The following is a 13,239-nucleotide window of genomic DNA, read 5'->3' on the forward strand; positions in this document are numbered from 1 at the left end:
TTGGAGGACATTTTGGTTTGCTTACCTGCTTCTCTGAAGCAATTGGAGACTGTAACGCTTCTCTCCACTGATTAAGATGACCTCCTGTCTGGTGTTTTCCAAGTTCTCTATCATTTGAAGAGGGCATCTGATTATCAAAGGAAGAGTCTGAAAAATAACAGTACATTTTCAAGATTAAGCATAAGAGCTTGAAAATATTAAACCCAAATTGATTAAAAAAAAAGAAAATACAAAGCACAGATTATTTTATCTACCTTTCTTGTGTGCTTTTATTTACTGAACACTATCATCATCTGTACAGTTTCTACCATAAATTTCCACAACCTTCCTTTTTATAGAACTTTTTTCTGATCCTAATTTAATTTTCATAAGGTTCTTATTTCTGTTATTTTTACCATACCCGTTTACTCTTTATCAAGAATTTGCATGATTGCTAACTGTAAATTTAGTACTGTTTTCCTTTAAAAAAAAAAGAAAAAAGAAGAGCGAGAATAGAAATTGTTACATATTTACACAAAGCACTAGAAATGAAATTCACATCTATCTAAATCCATACATGGATTAATGAGTCAGTGCCTTAAAAACTTGAACACCTCCAATTTACAGTTAAAACAAAATAATTGACAGCAGTGTACTACTCTGACATACAGCTGCAAAAGCCAGTTAAAGAGTTTGAATGATCGCACCTCAAAACAAAATAGTCAATACCTGTCATGCTTTCAATATAAGCTGAACACACCATTCCTGTTAGGTGTTACAAGACAATATACGGCTGGTAGTGGAAAACTCTCTTTAAAGGAAATGAGTTAGTACAGAGCCATGTACTCACACCGTATGTTAATTAAACTAACCCTTTAGATAGGTAATTCACTATAGTAAAAAAAAAATAGGTAGACATTTCAATCTTACAAGTTGAAAAAGACAACAGATACTGAGAATACTTCTATAAAAACTAGTCTGGGTATGTGAACAGAGAAACTTGAGTGGAAAGAAAACAAACCATGTGAAAAAACATTTACACATGTAAATGAAAGACATGGTATCCCATGGAAATATCCTGATAGATCATCAAGTCTTAAACACTGTGTAATTTCTGTAATGCTGAAACAATGGAGCATTTTCAATTTACACAGGGTTTTGTGTGCAAAATCCTCTATGCTGACATAAATTGTGTAACACACACAAGGCTGGCCACTGCTCTGCTTTCTGTTCTTGTTGCAAACACTGCCAGGTGGTATGACAGTGTCAAGTTCCCTGAAATACAGTATTCAGGCAGCCCCGTTGCTATTTTACAAGTGGGATTTGTAACATTTTAGCTCTTTCTGCTGAGTCCCAGCTCTTCAGCTTTCTTGTTCTTGACCGTTTGTTACATTTTGACAGGGGTGTTGCCAAGGCATGGAGCCAGGCTTACTTTGGAGAAGGCTCAGGCCCCCTGTTGCTGGATGAAGTTCAGTGCACAGGAAATGAACTATCCATAGAGCAGTGTCCTAAAAACGCCTGGCGAGAACACAACTGTGGCCACAAAGAAGACGCTGGCGTTTCCTGCACACCTCTCACAGGTACTTCAATTACCAATAATCACACAGGAAAACAGTGACAAATGCAGAGTTCACAGCTCTGGAAAGAGAATTTTAAAAGTTTGCAGAGGTATAGACTCCCACAGTAATCAAGTGTGCTGGCAGTATCAAAACGAATCAACTATGGAAATTCTGGCTACTGATATTTTACAGTACAAAACCCCTCATTATCAACATAAAGCCTTGGTTCCTCAGTAATACACTAACTGCCACTTACTCTGTGAGGCATGCCTTAACTGTGTATCACATCTGCCAACGGCCGTTAGTATTTCAGCATAAAAGCAACAGGAAATAACAGAATATACAAAGAAAAAGATAAGGTGTGTACAAAGCAAAATCACATCATGAAAGCCCATTCCTGTGGACTTGGCATGTAATGTTAGGAGAATCAGTATCTCGTATCTCTTGCAATTGAGCAACTGCATTATGCAATACTTCACAGGTGACTGGCTTTATGGCATGTCATTCATCTTGTCATTAAATGACACCTAGTGATCAGCACTAGATGTAGTAGTCTAATATTCTGATCCAATGCAGTAAACACAATGTTATTAACTTTGGTTTAGAAAAATAACTAGACCCAAGAAAAACTGAGTTTTGTTTTTGTTTTTCCCTAATTGTTAATGACACAGATGGTGCATTAAGACTAGCAAGTGGGAAAGGCAGTCATGAGGGACGCCTGGAGGTCTATTATACTGGACAGTGGGGCACAATCTGCGATGATGGGTGGACAGAGCTGAATACACAAGTGGTTTGCCGGCAGCTGGGATTTAAGTAAGATTACTTGATACTAGATATATGACTCTGACTTGACAATGATGACAAACATTTAGGTGAACCCTACATTATACAAGAGTCTGTTTCCTTAACGTTAGCTAAGTGCTTCATAGAAACTACTGATTCAAAATCCCTTAAAGCCTGCTTCCCTCAGCCTCAAAGAGACATTTATGGCCTCAGTTTAGGTAGAAGAAAAAGGTTCAACTGAGGCTCTGATTCAGCAGCCTTTATTCACTGATCTCCTTCCAATCATCTTTTTGGCTGAGATCAATGTATATGTTACAGAGAAAAACTGATTTGTTCTATTTTGCCTGTAAAAACTTGATTCTCAAAAATCTTTGCTTGTTGAACAGCAATTACAAATCACGGACATTTTCAAGGTGTAACTCCTTCTGGAACTAGCACAGAAAACCCCACAGTCTGGCCATGGAACACTGCTATGTATCGAAAAGCATATTTTAGAAAAAATCCTGTTAGAGTTTCATGCATTCATTCTTCACTACTTTTCCTACTGGCTGTGGCTACAAAGATATACTCCTGCTAGATGATTGTTGTCTTGCCTTCAGATTGTAACAGCTCACATTCAAAAGAAGAATTTTGTCTCATTTTTCTCAGACTGTGGCATTCAAATGTATATTTAATACTAAGAACATGCTTTAAGTCTGAAAAGTCAGTGAGTCAGCCATATGCTTGGTTGAAAGGCCTTAATCAAAGGTATTACGATCTCAAATTTGTATTAATGTAATGGTAATTTCTTAAAAAAAGCAACACTGAAGCAGCAGCATGGTGCTCTCACAGAATTTAATGCTGACTGAACCTATTCTGTCACAGTTAACACTGTTTACTGGTACTACTTGAGAAACCTTTATTTCTTCAGAAATAATTTATTTTCTTTCTAGTGCTTAAGTATGACTTGTTGTCCGGTCACTGTGGACCAAAACGTTACCTATGTTAAGCAGGTATGGAAGAAGTGTCCCAGAGCGCTACTCAGAAGAAAGTTCTGGGCCCATCTGGTTAGATGATGTCAGCTGCTCAGGGAAGGAGACAAACCTCCTGCAATGCTCATGGAGAGAGTGGGGAAAACATGACTGCAACCATCAGGAGGACATCAGACTTATTTGCTATCCAGATAATGACAACCATAAGCTCACACTCGGTAAGGCGCCTCTTTGTTAAAGTCACAGCATAGGTATTGTGGGGGGTGCAGACCTGAGCAAAGTATAGTACACTTAAGAATACTCAAAGTTAATATTTGGCAGACATGTGTAAAGAACGGAAGGTAAAAAAAGCTCACTTTTCTCCTGAAGGAAGTAATCAAGCTTTGTTTAAAGGACCATAGACAGCCAGAACATTGAAGATGAACACAAATTTGCAAGCCAACAAAGTCAGGTTCCAGAGATTTCAGTATTTACTAGATTTTAGACCTATTCGGCACTTCTGAATGGTACACCTCATTTGACTCAGCACTCTTCAAGTACCAAATAACTCTCTCATGCTATCAAAAGTTGGAGACATACACTAGCACTGAAGAATATACATCAGTAGTATATCTGCCTTACATTTAAGTAATCCAAAAAAAGAGGTATGGAGAAAGGGTAAATTCAGAGCAAGAAGGAAGGGTGAGAAGCATGAAATTATTTCTGTTTGAGTACTGCCTATCATTTATATTGTGCTTGGGTGAATGGGCTAATTATATAGTGGTATTGTAGAACAAAATATCTGCAAACGAAGGGCAAAGATTCCCAAATCCACATGCAATAATTAAACAAGGATTCTGGCTATCAGATATGCACAGTACAAATTACAGGAAATTCTAAGAAGTTTCTTTTTTAAAATTTACTACCTGCAAAGTTTGTAGCTTGTCAGCAGGTAGCCTTTTACAAAATCATTGCTGATATTCTTCAGTTTATCCGAGTACATTTTAGTCGATGTTGAATTCAGAATAACTAGTGGAGTTAGAGCCACAGCTTCTATTGAAATGCAATAGATTTGTATGCCTGGGTGCCTGAAGTTCTCTGGAAATTACAGACTGAAGGTCTATCCTGCAAACTACATGGATTCACTGCAAGACATTGCCACCTGTTGTAACAACAATCAGCACTTCTGCATGTACTTTTCTGGTTTTCCCCTCTTTATAGTCTTTTTCTTTATAACCTTTTGACCTGTCACAATCCAATGAATGTTTTATGTTGCGGTACAGTTCCGTTATGTGTAGATGATGTCAAATCATATTTGGTAGACAGAATTTTCTCAGACCAAATATAACAGGAATTTGAATAACGACTGTTGTCTTTACAAACGCAAACCATCTGTGCTGCTTTGCTCAAATTCCTAAAAAGGATAACCTTATCTGAAGGAGGTCTGGTTAAGTTAAATGCATCCACATGTTAACATTCTCACACACATCCCCCATTACCAGAAAGTTTTATTAATTTCATGATCATAAGTTTATATGCCTCTAGCTGGGTAATCATCTTGTTCCAGAGTAACACATAATTTCAACAAAATGAAGACAGTATATCTAACATTTCCTACAAGACTTCCAATTGGAAAGTGGACAAAGACTATTGTTACCGTTTACTTCCCAGCATTTGAAAAAGCCATCTAGGGATGACCTGAGGAAATACAGACATTAAGGAAAAGTGAAATAGAACACACTACAATATCTACAACACTTGTTTAGTATGTAAGATCATAACAATGTAGCTAAACAAAGTTGTTGAAGTTAATTCATGTAAATATCCTGACAGTATGAACTCCAGTATAAACAACATGCTTTAAATAACATTTAAAGCAAAGAGACTTTAATTTTGTTTTCAAATCTTTCCCTTTTTAATTAATTAATTAGGCCAGATTTAACTACCTCTGATCCAGAATAAGGTTTGGTATACAAAAGTTACTCATACCCTATATTAATCTGAATTAAATAGCAAATGCAAATGTCTCAAAATACCGCTTTATTTAAAATCATAGTTAAGTAATTTCTCATCCTGACTGATTTAGAAAAGATTAGAAACAGGTTAGAAGAATGAGGAACAGTCTTTCCAATTATTCTGAAAAGAAACCCTCATTAGTGTACTAAGGATTATAAAGTATGACATATTAGAAGATTTAGAAGGTGATTCTCACTTAAATATTATAAAAAGGCCTCAAAGGAATTCATAGCTGTTTGTTTTAAGGCTACTTGCATTGCTTGCCTGCTGTGAAGGAATTTTAAAGCAAGAGAGAATCCAGTTTATACTTTGCCCAATGATTCAAAATTTCACTACAGGCCAAGCACTGAACAAATGTCTGACTAATCCACATTAGTGGAATTTTGTATCATGAACATATCTGAATAAGCAATCAATTTCAACTGATAGACAAATAATCACGTATTAGGCTAGAATAACATGCTGTAGAACATGATGCTATCATGCAAAAGATGCTGTAGAACAGCATGTGTGATGGTAAGTAATAACTTCAGTTCAACACAATGCCTTTTTTACTGAGATAGGTGTTAAGGCAAGTGGTGGCAACCAGTTTGAGAATGCATTTATGAACTGAGATACAGTTAAATTCACCCATAAAGTTCCTGCAAGGAAAGCCTGTCCAGTTCATACAGGCATCAGATCACAGATATAATGGGTGTTTGCTGCCTTTAGTGGGAGAATTGTTCTGTGCCCATGGTGGTCAAATTCTGAGCCATGTCACCTATTTGTACAGAACAAAGGAACCAGACGAACTATGAAGTTCAAAATAGAGCATTATTTTGTATTTGTCTTGCAATTTGTACAAACTGCTTTCTTCTGCCAGCCAGAAAAAATATGATTACTGTTACACCTGGTATTAGACTTGTCAAACATAAACATCGTTTGATCCTGTACACTGAACATGATGAAAATTACTTACAGTACTAGTTCTTGCTTTTGTTGTTCCAAGTTGACAGCAGTAATTTTTCCAGGTCCCCCCATCAGGTTGATGGATGGTGAGAATAAGAAGGAAGGACGTGTAGAGATTTTTATCAACAGCCAGTGGGGCACGATTTGTGATGATGGATGGTCTGATAAGGATGCAGCTGTGGTCTGTCGACAGCTTGGCTACAAGTAAGCTCATTAAGCTGTTTCTCAAGTTATCCATTTTCTCTATCTAAAAAGGTTAATTTCTGCAAACAAATATCCCCAACATAAGCCTTTAAAAACTTGCCTGTTTGGCATTCTTCTAGAAAAGTGTATTTATACTAGTCAGATAAGAAGATGTAAGGATATGTCTGCAAAAGAAGTATTCATTAACTAGCATAACCGGGAAAAAGAATTTTAATATCCAAAGGCACATCACAGTCTGGCAACTGAAGTGCAAGTTAATGACAGTTATTACATAGTCTTTTAGAAGGTAAATATTCCAAATTATTAAGCTATGGAGTAAATAAAATTTTATATGTCACTTACGGTGCTACATGTCTATATGATATAGGCATATTACACCAATTAATTTTTTTACACTTAGTTGCACTAATGTATCTGAGAAGATGATGTGACTTAGTGGACCTGCTCTGTGCTCTTTGCCATTTGAAATGTCTTAATTTACTTCTTTCATCTTCTCTTTTCAGATTTCTAAACAGTTTTTAGAAGTTAAGAGTGAAATTTCTAATTCGCAAAAATTGGGGAAATTAATATTAACACCTAGAGTAGCACAGATGATCAAATATTCTGTGACCTACGTAGATTGTCTGATTTGTTTCTAATTTTGTATGACAGCTCTGTGTTCCATTAGTGACATCTTCAGTCAATGAAATAAAACTTAAAAAACCTAAATTCTAGTGCTTTAGAGAGTTGATGTAACAGAAACATAGAAAAACCTTGGGAAATTTAAAATGCTTTTTTCATTACATTAGCAGAGAAAATACAAATATTCAGAACCTAAACTTGGTTCACTGAAATTGTCTGGAGTTTGGCTAAAATTTCAGGGGTAATGGTTGCATTTGTTCAAAAAGCTCCTGATCCCTTTTCATTGAAAGATATAATTTTGCATATTATTTTTTGCATTTGTATTTTTTGAACCTTAATGACAACTTTGAAATCTTATGGGTTCTAACATAACTGTTAAATGTTTTAATTAAATACAGCAATGGGTGAGTGTCCACTGTCAAAAGGTACGGATATGCTGTCTGCAGATTCAGATGTAGGCACACTAGCTACTGAATTCCTCATTCCAAGGTTTTTTCCCTTCAATTACTGATCTGGCCTGACACTGTGTAGTTTGGAGATTTGGTAATATATTATATGAAAGACTATGGCTTTGGCCTTCATGACAGTAATTTGAACAAGCTTCATTCAATATAGGAGAAGACCTGACAGGAAGAAAACACCACCAAAAGTGACACATGTGACACCACAGCATATGTGTCACTTTTGAATTAAGTTGTTTAATCAGGGTCACATCACTCATAAGCAATCTTTTTCTGGATACCTAAGACCAGTAAAGATGCAACAACTATAAGGCAGACATATAAACAGCAGAACTAATATGAGATGAAAAACATCCAGAGCACTAGTGGAACACAACAGGAAACCAGTGAAATGTCTTCTCTTGAGTCTGTGAAGAAATCTGAGCTTAAGAAATACAAATTATGTTATCTGTTTGCTGTATCTCACAACATAAAGTTTGTGCAACCAAATATCCTCAAATTATGACTGAACGCATAATATAGGCCTTTTTAAAATTGCCTGGTATTTGTTTAGTAAAGCATGTTTATAAGTAGTAGTAGACTATGGCTTCAAAATTACAAAATTTGACCTTACATGTTCCACTGAATCATTCATTTAGTCTGCTTCATTCTCAGCCTCTTTGGCTTTTTACATGTCTCCCTCAGACGATTAAACACACTTTGTGTTTTTAAATCACTGCAAGGACAGTGGTGGGATTCTCAATGATTCTCAAAATGGGGGATTAAGATTATAGGCTACGACAGAGCATGTGTTCCCTGAATGACTAGGGATAGACACATTTTAGAAATCTAAAATCACGTTCCAGAAACTGGGAGGGCTTGTTGGAAATGCTACATCTCGGTGACCCTGTGTCTAGATAGTTACATTCCACAAACCCGACTATGCAGTTATACGCACTTAGGAGCTAGAGTTGCTTCTGGGCCTTGGAGTTCATGCACAGACCTTTTTGCTCAAGTTCAAATTATATTCAATGGTGACTTGACTGTTGCAAAACAAAGCTCAGGCTTCTGGATTCATGCACCTGAGCTTGAGTGTGGACGAATGTTGTTTCTTTAGAAATAAACACATTATGACCTTTTTCCTGGGAGGAATTTGAAAAGCACCTAATACTTAAATAGACATCAGTTTTCATGAAGACTGATCACAGAACTAAACAGTGTTATCCAACTCCCTTTACAATGCTATGTTTCATTCTCAAGTCTTTCCTACCGAGGATTTACATTCCTTGGCGGGGCAGAAATTGCACCTTTGGGATTACAAATGGGACAAAAGACTGCCTTAAAAAGGAAGACTTGCGTAAGACAAAAGTAAACACTGAGAAAATGGACTGAGTTTTTCCTGCATATATTCTTGTCGTCAATGCTTATCTGCACTTTTAGTTTACATAATCCTGCTTTGGAACAGTCTCAGGCATTGACTAGTGTTCTTTCTGAGACTGAAGTAAGACAATCCCTGAGATGGCAAAATCACACGGTTCAAAGCAATACTAGCTTTAAAGATGTCTCATTAAGCCAGTTTGTCCAATCCATGACTAATATTAGAACAACAAAGTATGAAGAACATTTGTAAACAGCTCTACTAATTGGCTAAAACCAGTCATGAAAATATAAAAATAATTAATAGTATCCTAATACAAGTATATTTGTAGCAAGGTAAACATTAAGAGAACAAACCTTTTCTGAAGTACTATCTACTATGTGATTGGGTTTAACATATAGAAGTATTTTGATAGAACTAGTAAAGAGCAAAAGATGAGTTTGCTCTTGCATTTTAGCAAATTAAGTGTCCCAGTAATATTGCACCCCGTTCAATCAGAACAGGCTTATAAGAATGCACATGCACACACACAGACAAGTTGATCTTGTCATATCAACTCTGTCAAATGTTTTACATGCTTCTCTTTCTTGGCTTTTTACAATTCACATCATACCAACATTCCCACTTAGAAAACCTGCCATCCTAACCTCCAGTAGGCAGTAAAAAAATCCAAACAGGCAAGGCTTTCCACGTGCAAGTTTGAAAAAGGAGGAAGCTTGTCGGTATTACTTTTGTTTTTCAGTTATATGGATATGGACAGGTGACAGCTGGATTGTTCGAGTTTGATCCAGCCACACTTCTAGTATGACAAAGCTTTGAAAATGTTATGACAAATCAAAATTGCTCCCCAACAGAGAATCCCTAGCTGATGAAGGGACATAAACTCTTTATGCCATCCTCACCTAGCTTCCTCAACACAAAGGGGTGTAAAGGGAGAGAAATTTTCTTGCCTAAAAACATTTTAATTCTTAAATTATTTCTCTACTCCAGCATTTCATGTACATACCCTTCTGTATACAGAGAAGTTACTGTCCTTTACAATATGCAATTGTAAATTATCCTTTAAAATGGAAACCTGTGATTATAGTGCAACATTTCAGTTATCTAGAATTCTGTATATTTTTATCACTATAAAATAACAGTAAATTGCTCTTAACTGATAGGTAAATTTGGTAGTTCAGACACACCTAGAGGTGGCTGTGGCTTCCTTCCCCACTTCTCTGTATAGCCAGTTGGGTGGTCTCCCACTCAATTCTTTCTGGCTCTTAAACCATATACAACAAAACATTTATATATTAAGGAGCATTATCCTAACTAATTATCACAAAAGTTACCAAATGAGATGTTTATATGCACAATCCATGTTGGTTTTTTATTGTGTTTGTTCATCCACTCCTTAATCGGGGGAAAAAGTTCATGAGTCAAAAGAAGACATTCACACAACTGACACTGTGGTCATTGCTGAAGCTGCAGGGCACTACATAAAAGTTAAATGGATCAGGACTTCATACCCTAATAAAATGTCCTAAGTCTGACATTTAAATACTTAGGTTTGATACTTAGCCTTTTACAAGCACAGGATTAATATACTGACCTTCTTGGTAGAGTGCCTTAAGGCCTGTGTACAAAAATGCTACACAAGCACTAAGTACTGGATTCCTCCCAGGAAAAAGTGTGTGCTGAGAATGAACTGGGTTCAGTCTTTCTCCAATCACATTACAGTTTTAGAACTCACTTGTGGGGTGCACTTAAAAAATGGCATTAGAACACAATATATTAGTAACTATCAACTCTATAAATCAGAGCTCCTACCACACTGCAAGTATACTGTATTTACCTGGCCCATCTTTCCGATGGAATCAGAAAAGAAGAAATGATGTTTAGCATTCACAGATGCTGATTTTATATGCAGATTACAAAGATTATGAAAAAGCAGCTTTCACATATTTTGGTTTATAAATATTTGTAATGCTGTTACAATGAAAATACTTTGCATTGTGCCTCTAACTGGATACATAAAAGCACTTTTTAAACATTAATGAACTGCAGCAATTTTGTTGCACTTATACATACCAGAGTAACAGAGACAACGAGAACAAAAGTCATCACCAAGTGAATCAGTGACAGGACTTGGAATAAAATTTCCATGTCTTTCACTACTCACTGAAATATTTCGGTTGAGTAAAATGTAGAATAATGCCTCAAAATGTTTAATAAAAAATATGATATATTTCCAGAGGTCCGGCTAGAGCAAGGACAATGGCATATTTTGGGGAAGGCAAAGGCCCAATCCATGTGGATAATGTGAAATGTACAGGAAATGAGAGATCCTTGGCAGACTGCATTAAGGAAAACATTGGGACACACAACTGCCGCCACAGTGAGGACGCAGGAGTGATCTGTGACCACCTAAGCAAGAAGGCCCAAGGGAACAGCAATAAAGGTGAAGCCCCATTGTGAGTGGCTGACGAACAGGTTAGGATGGAAACTTGTCATGGTAGGAAGGGACAGATGTAAACAATCCCACCTCACAGACCAAACAATTATATCAAAAGAATTAAAGAAACAAAAGTACTCTCTGCTTACACTCTGTGATCTTATCTCTGTGCCAGCAGAACAAAGGAATCATAAAGACCATTCAAATGATACAGGGTACTTGTCTGCCATAGTTTACAGCAGCCATGTTTCTTAAGTTGTACGTGGGACATGAAAATGCAAAAACCTAGGCAGTTACTTTAAACTTTGCATGTTATCTTCAGCCGAGGACTGAGACCTATGTGGTATGATGTGAAGTAAAGAACTCTATAAAAAATCCTACACTTGAGAAGCAGAGCACAAATGTGTAAACTGCTATGTGATCACAGTAAAAAAAACCAACTCAGCTACAAAGAATATCTAAGAGAAATTCTCAGAGAATTCAGTGTATATTTCCCACGTAAAATTTGATTCTTAAAAACTCCTCTGAAACACAGAATAACTTCAGCCTTCGTGGTTGCTTTTTAGTTAACTCTCATTAAAGACAGGCTACTTTTCCTTTTGAGTTTAATGCTGTCTGTGTCTCCCCTTCTGGTTTAGATTCTCTTGCTTCTGTTTGTGGATTGAGGTTACTACACCGTCGACAAAAGCGAATAATTGGTGGGAAAAATTCTTTACGGTAAATAATTGCTAAAACCAAATAATTTTGAATATAAAACTTCTAGAACATGCATTTGCCATAAGCAGCTAGCCTAATTTATATTTTTATTTTCTCTTCTCATGAGGTAGAAGCAGATATACATTCAGAGCAAATCTGGTAGAAAATTAAAAATATTCACTGATAAATACTTGCAGCATTTTTTGAAGACCTTTAGGTGCTTATGGGTTTAGTCCTTGATTGGGTTGAATTTCTTACTTTCGAAAAAGACAGTTTACTTTTTTCCAAAGGATATCTTGATATCAGGATGTGAAGAGAGCTATGAATGTCGCAGAAATGTACTGCAGAAAAAGGCTTGGTGTCCTGGGTATGGCTGTACAGTTATTCTTCTCCTTCTCAGTAGCTGGTGCAGTGCTTTCGACTTTCAGCCTGAAAACAATGCTGATAACATACTGATTTTTTTAGTTGTTGCTAAATAATGCTTACTTCGATCAAGGACTTTTCAGTCTCATGCTCTGCCAGTGAGGAGGGGCACAGGAAGCTGGGAGGAAGCAGAGACAGGACACCTGACCCAAACTAGCCAAACGGGTATAATCCAGACCACAGCACGTCATACCCAGTATATAAACTGGGGGGAGTCATCCGGAAGGCCTGGATCGCTTCTTGGGTCGGGCTGGGTATCAGTTGTCGGGTGGTGAGGATTGTATTGTGCATCATTTGTGTTTATTGTTTTCTTTTCCTTTTCCCCTTTTAGTTTTATATTGTCTCTCCCCTTGTTACTTCCCTTATCATTATTATTATTGGTGGTAGAAGTAGTGGTTTTGTATTATACCTTAGTTACTGGACTGTTCTTATCTCAATCTGTGGGATTTACATTCTTTCTATTCTCCTCTTCATCCCTCCAGGAGTGGGGGCGGGGAAGAAGAGGGGAAGTGAGCAAGCAGCTGTGTGGTTCTGAGTAACCGGCTGGGCTTAAGCCACAACAGTTCTTTTTGGCACCCCCTGTGGGGCTCGAAGGGTTGAGATAATGACAGATCTGATCAGAGTGTGTCTAATCATATTTGTGATAAACATTCATTGTTTTGGATTAATAGTCACTCGTCACAATGTTGATTTGTTTGCTCTCAGAGTTGTTGAGCTTGGTCTCAGAGTTTCAGCATGTTGTACCTTACTTGCAGCCAGTATTTGCTGGTTTAATGTTCGTCAGCTTTGGTGCCTGGGCTAAGGT

General features: G+C 36.9%; 1 protein-coding gene across 1 annotated transcript in view; it reads left to right on the top strand.

Annotated features, from left to right (window-relative positions):
- LOC104403102 (neurotrypsin-like) overlaps positions 1-12,032 on the top strand; it is a gene marked incomplete at both ends in the record, with an annotated part of 18,746 nt that extends 6,714 nt beyond the window's left edge. Inside the window, 6 exons of the mRNA XM_010011144.1 lie at positions 1,381-1,559; positions 2,210-2,351; positions 3,314-3,510; positions 6,298-6,439; positions 11,116-11,321; positions 11,954-12,032. Coding sequence (XP_010009446.1) covers positions 1,381-1,559; positions 2,210-2,351; positions 3,314-3,510; positions 6,298-6,439; positions 11,116-11,321; positions 11,954-12,032 — 945 coding nt within the window. The remainder of the gene's footprint in view (positions 1-1,380; positions 1,560-2,209; positions 2,352-3,313; positions 3,511-6,297; positions 6,440-11,115; positions 11,322-11,953) is intronic.
- Positions 12,033-13,239: the final 1,207 nt, after the last annotated feature.

This window comes from Nestor notabilis, unplaced genomic scaffold (genome assembly GCF_000696875.1).
Source record: "Nestor notabilis isolate BGI_N333 unplaced genomic scaffold, ASM69687v1 scaffold8723, whole genome shotgun sequence".
Lineage (NCBI taxonomy): Eukaryota > Metazoa > Chordata > Aves > Psittaciformes > Psittacidae > Nestor > Nestor notabilis.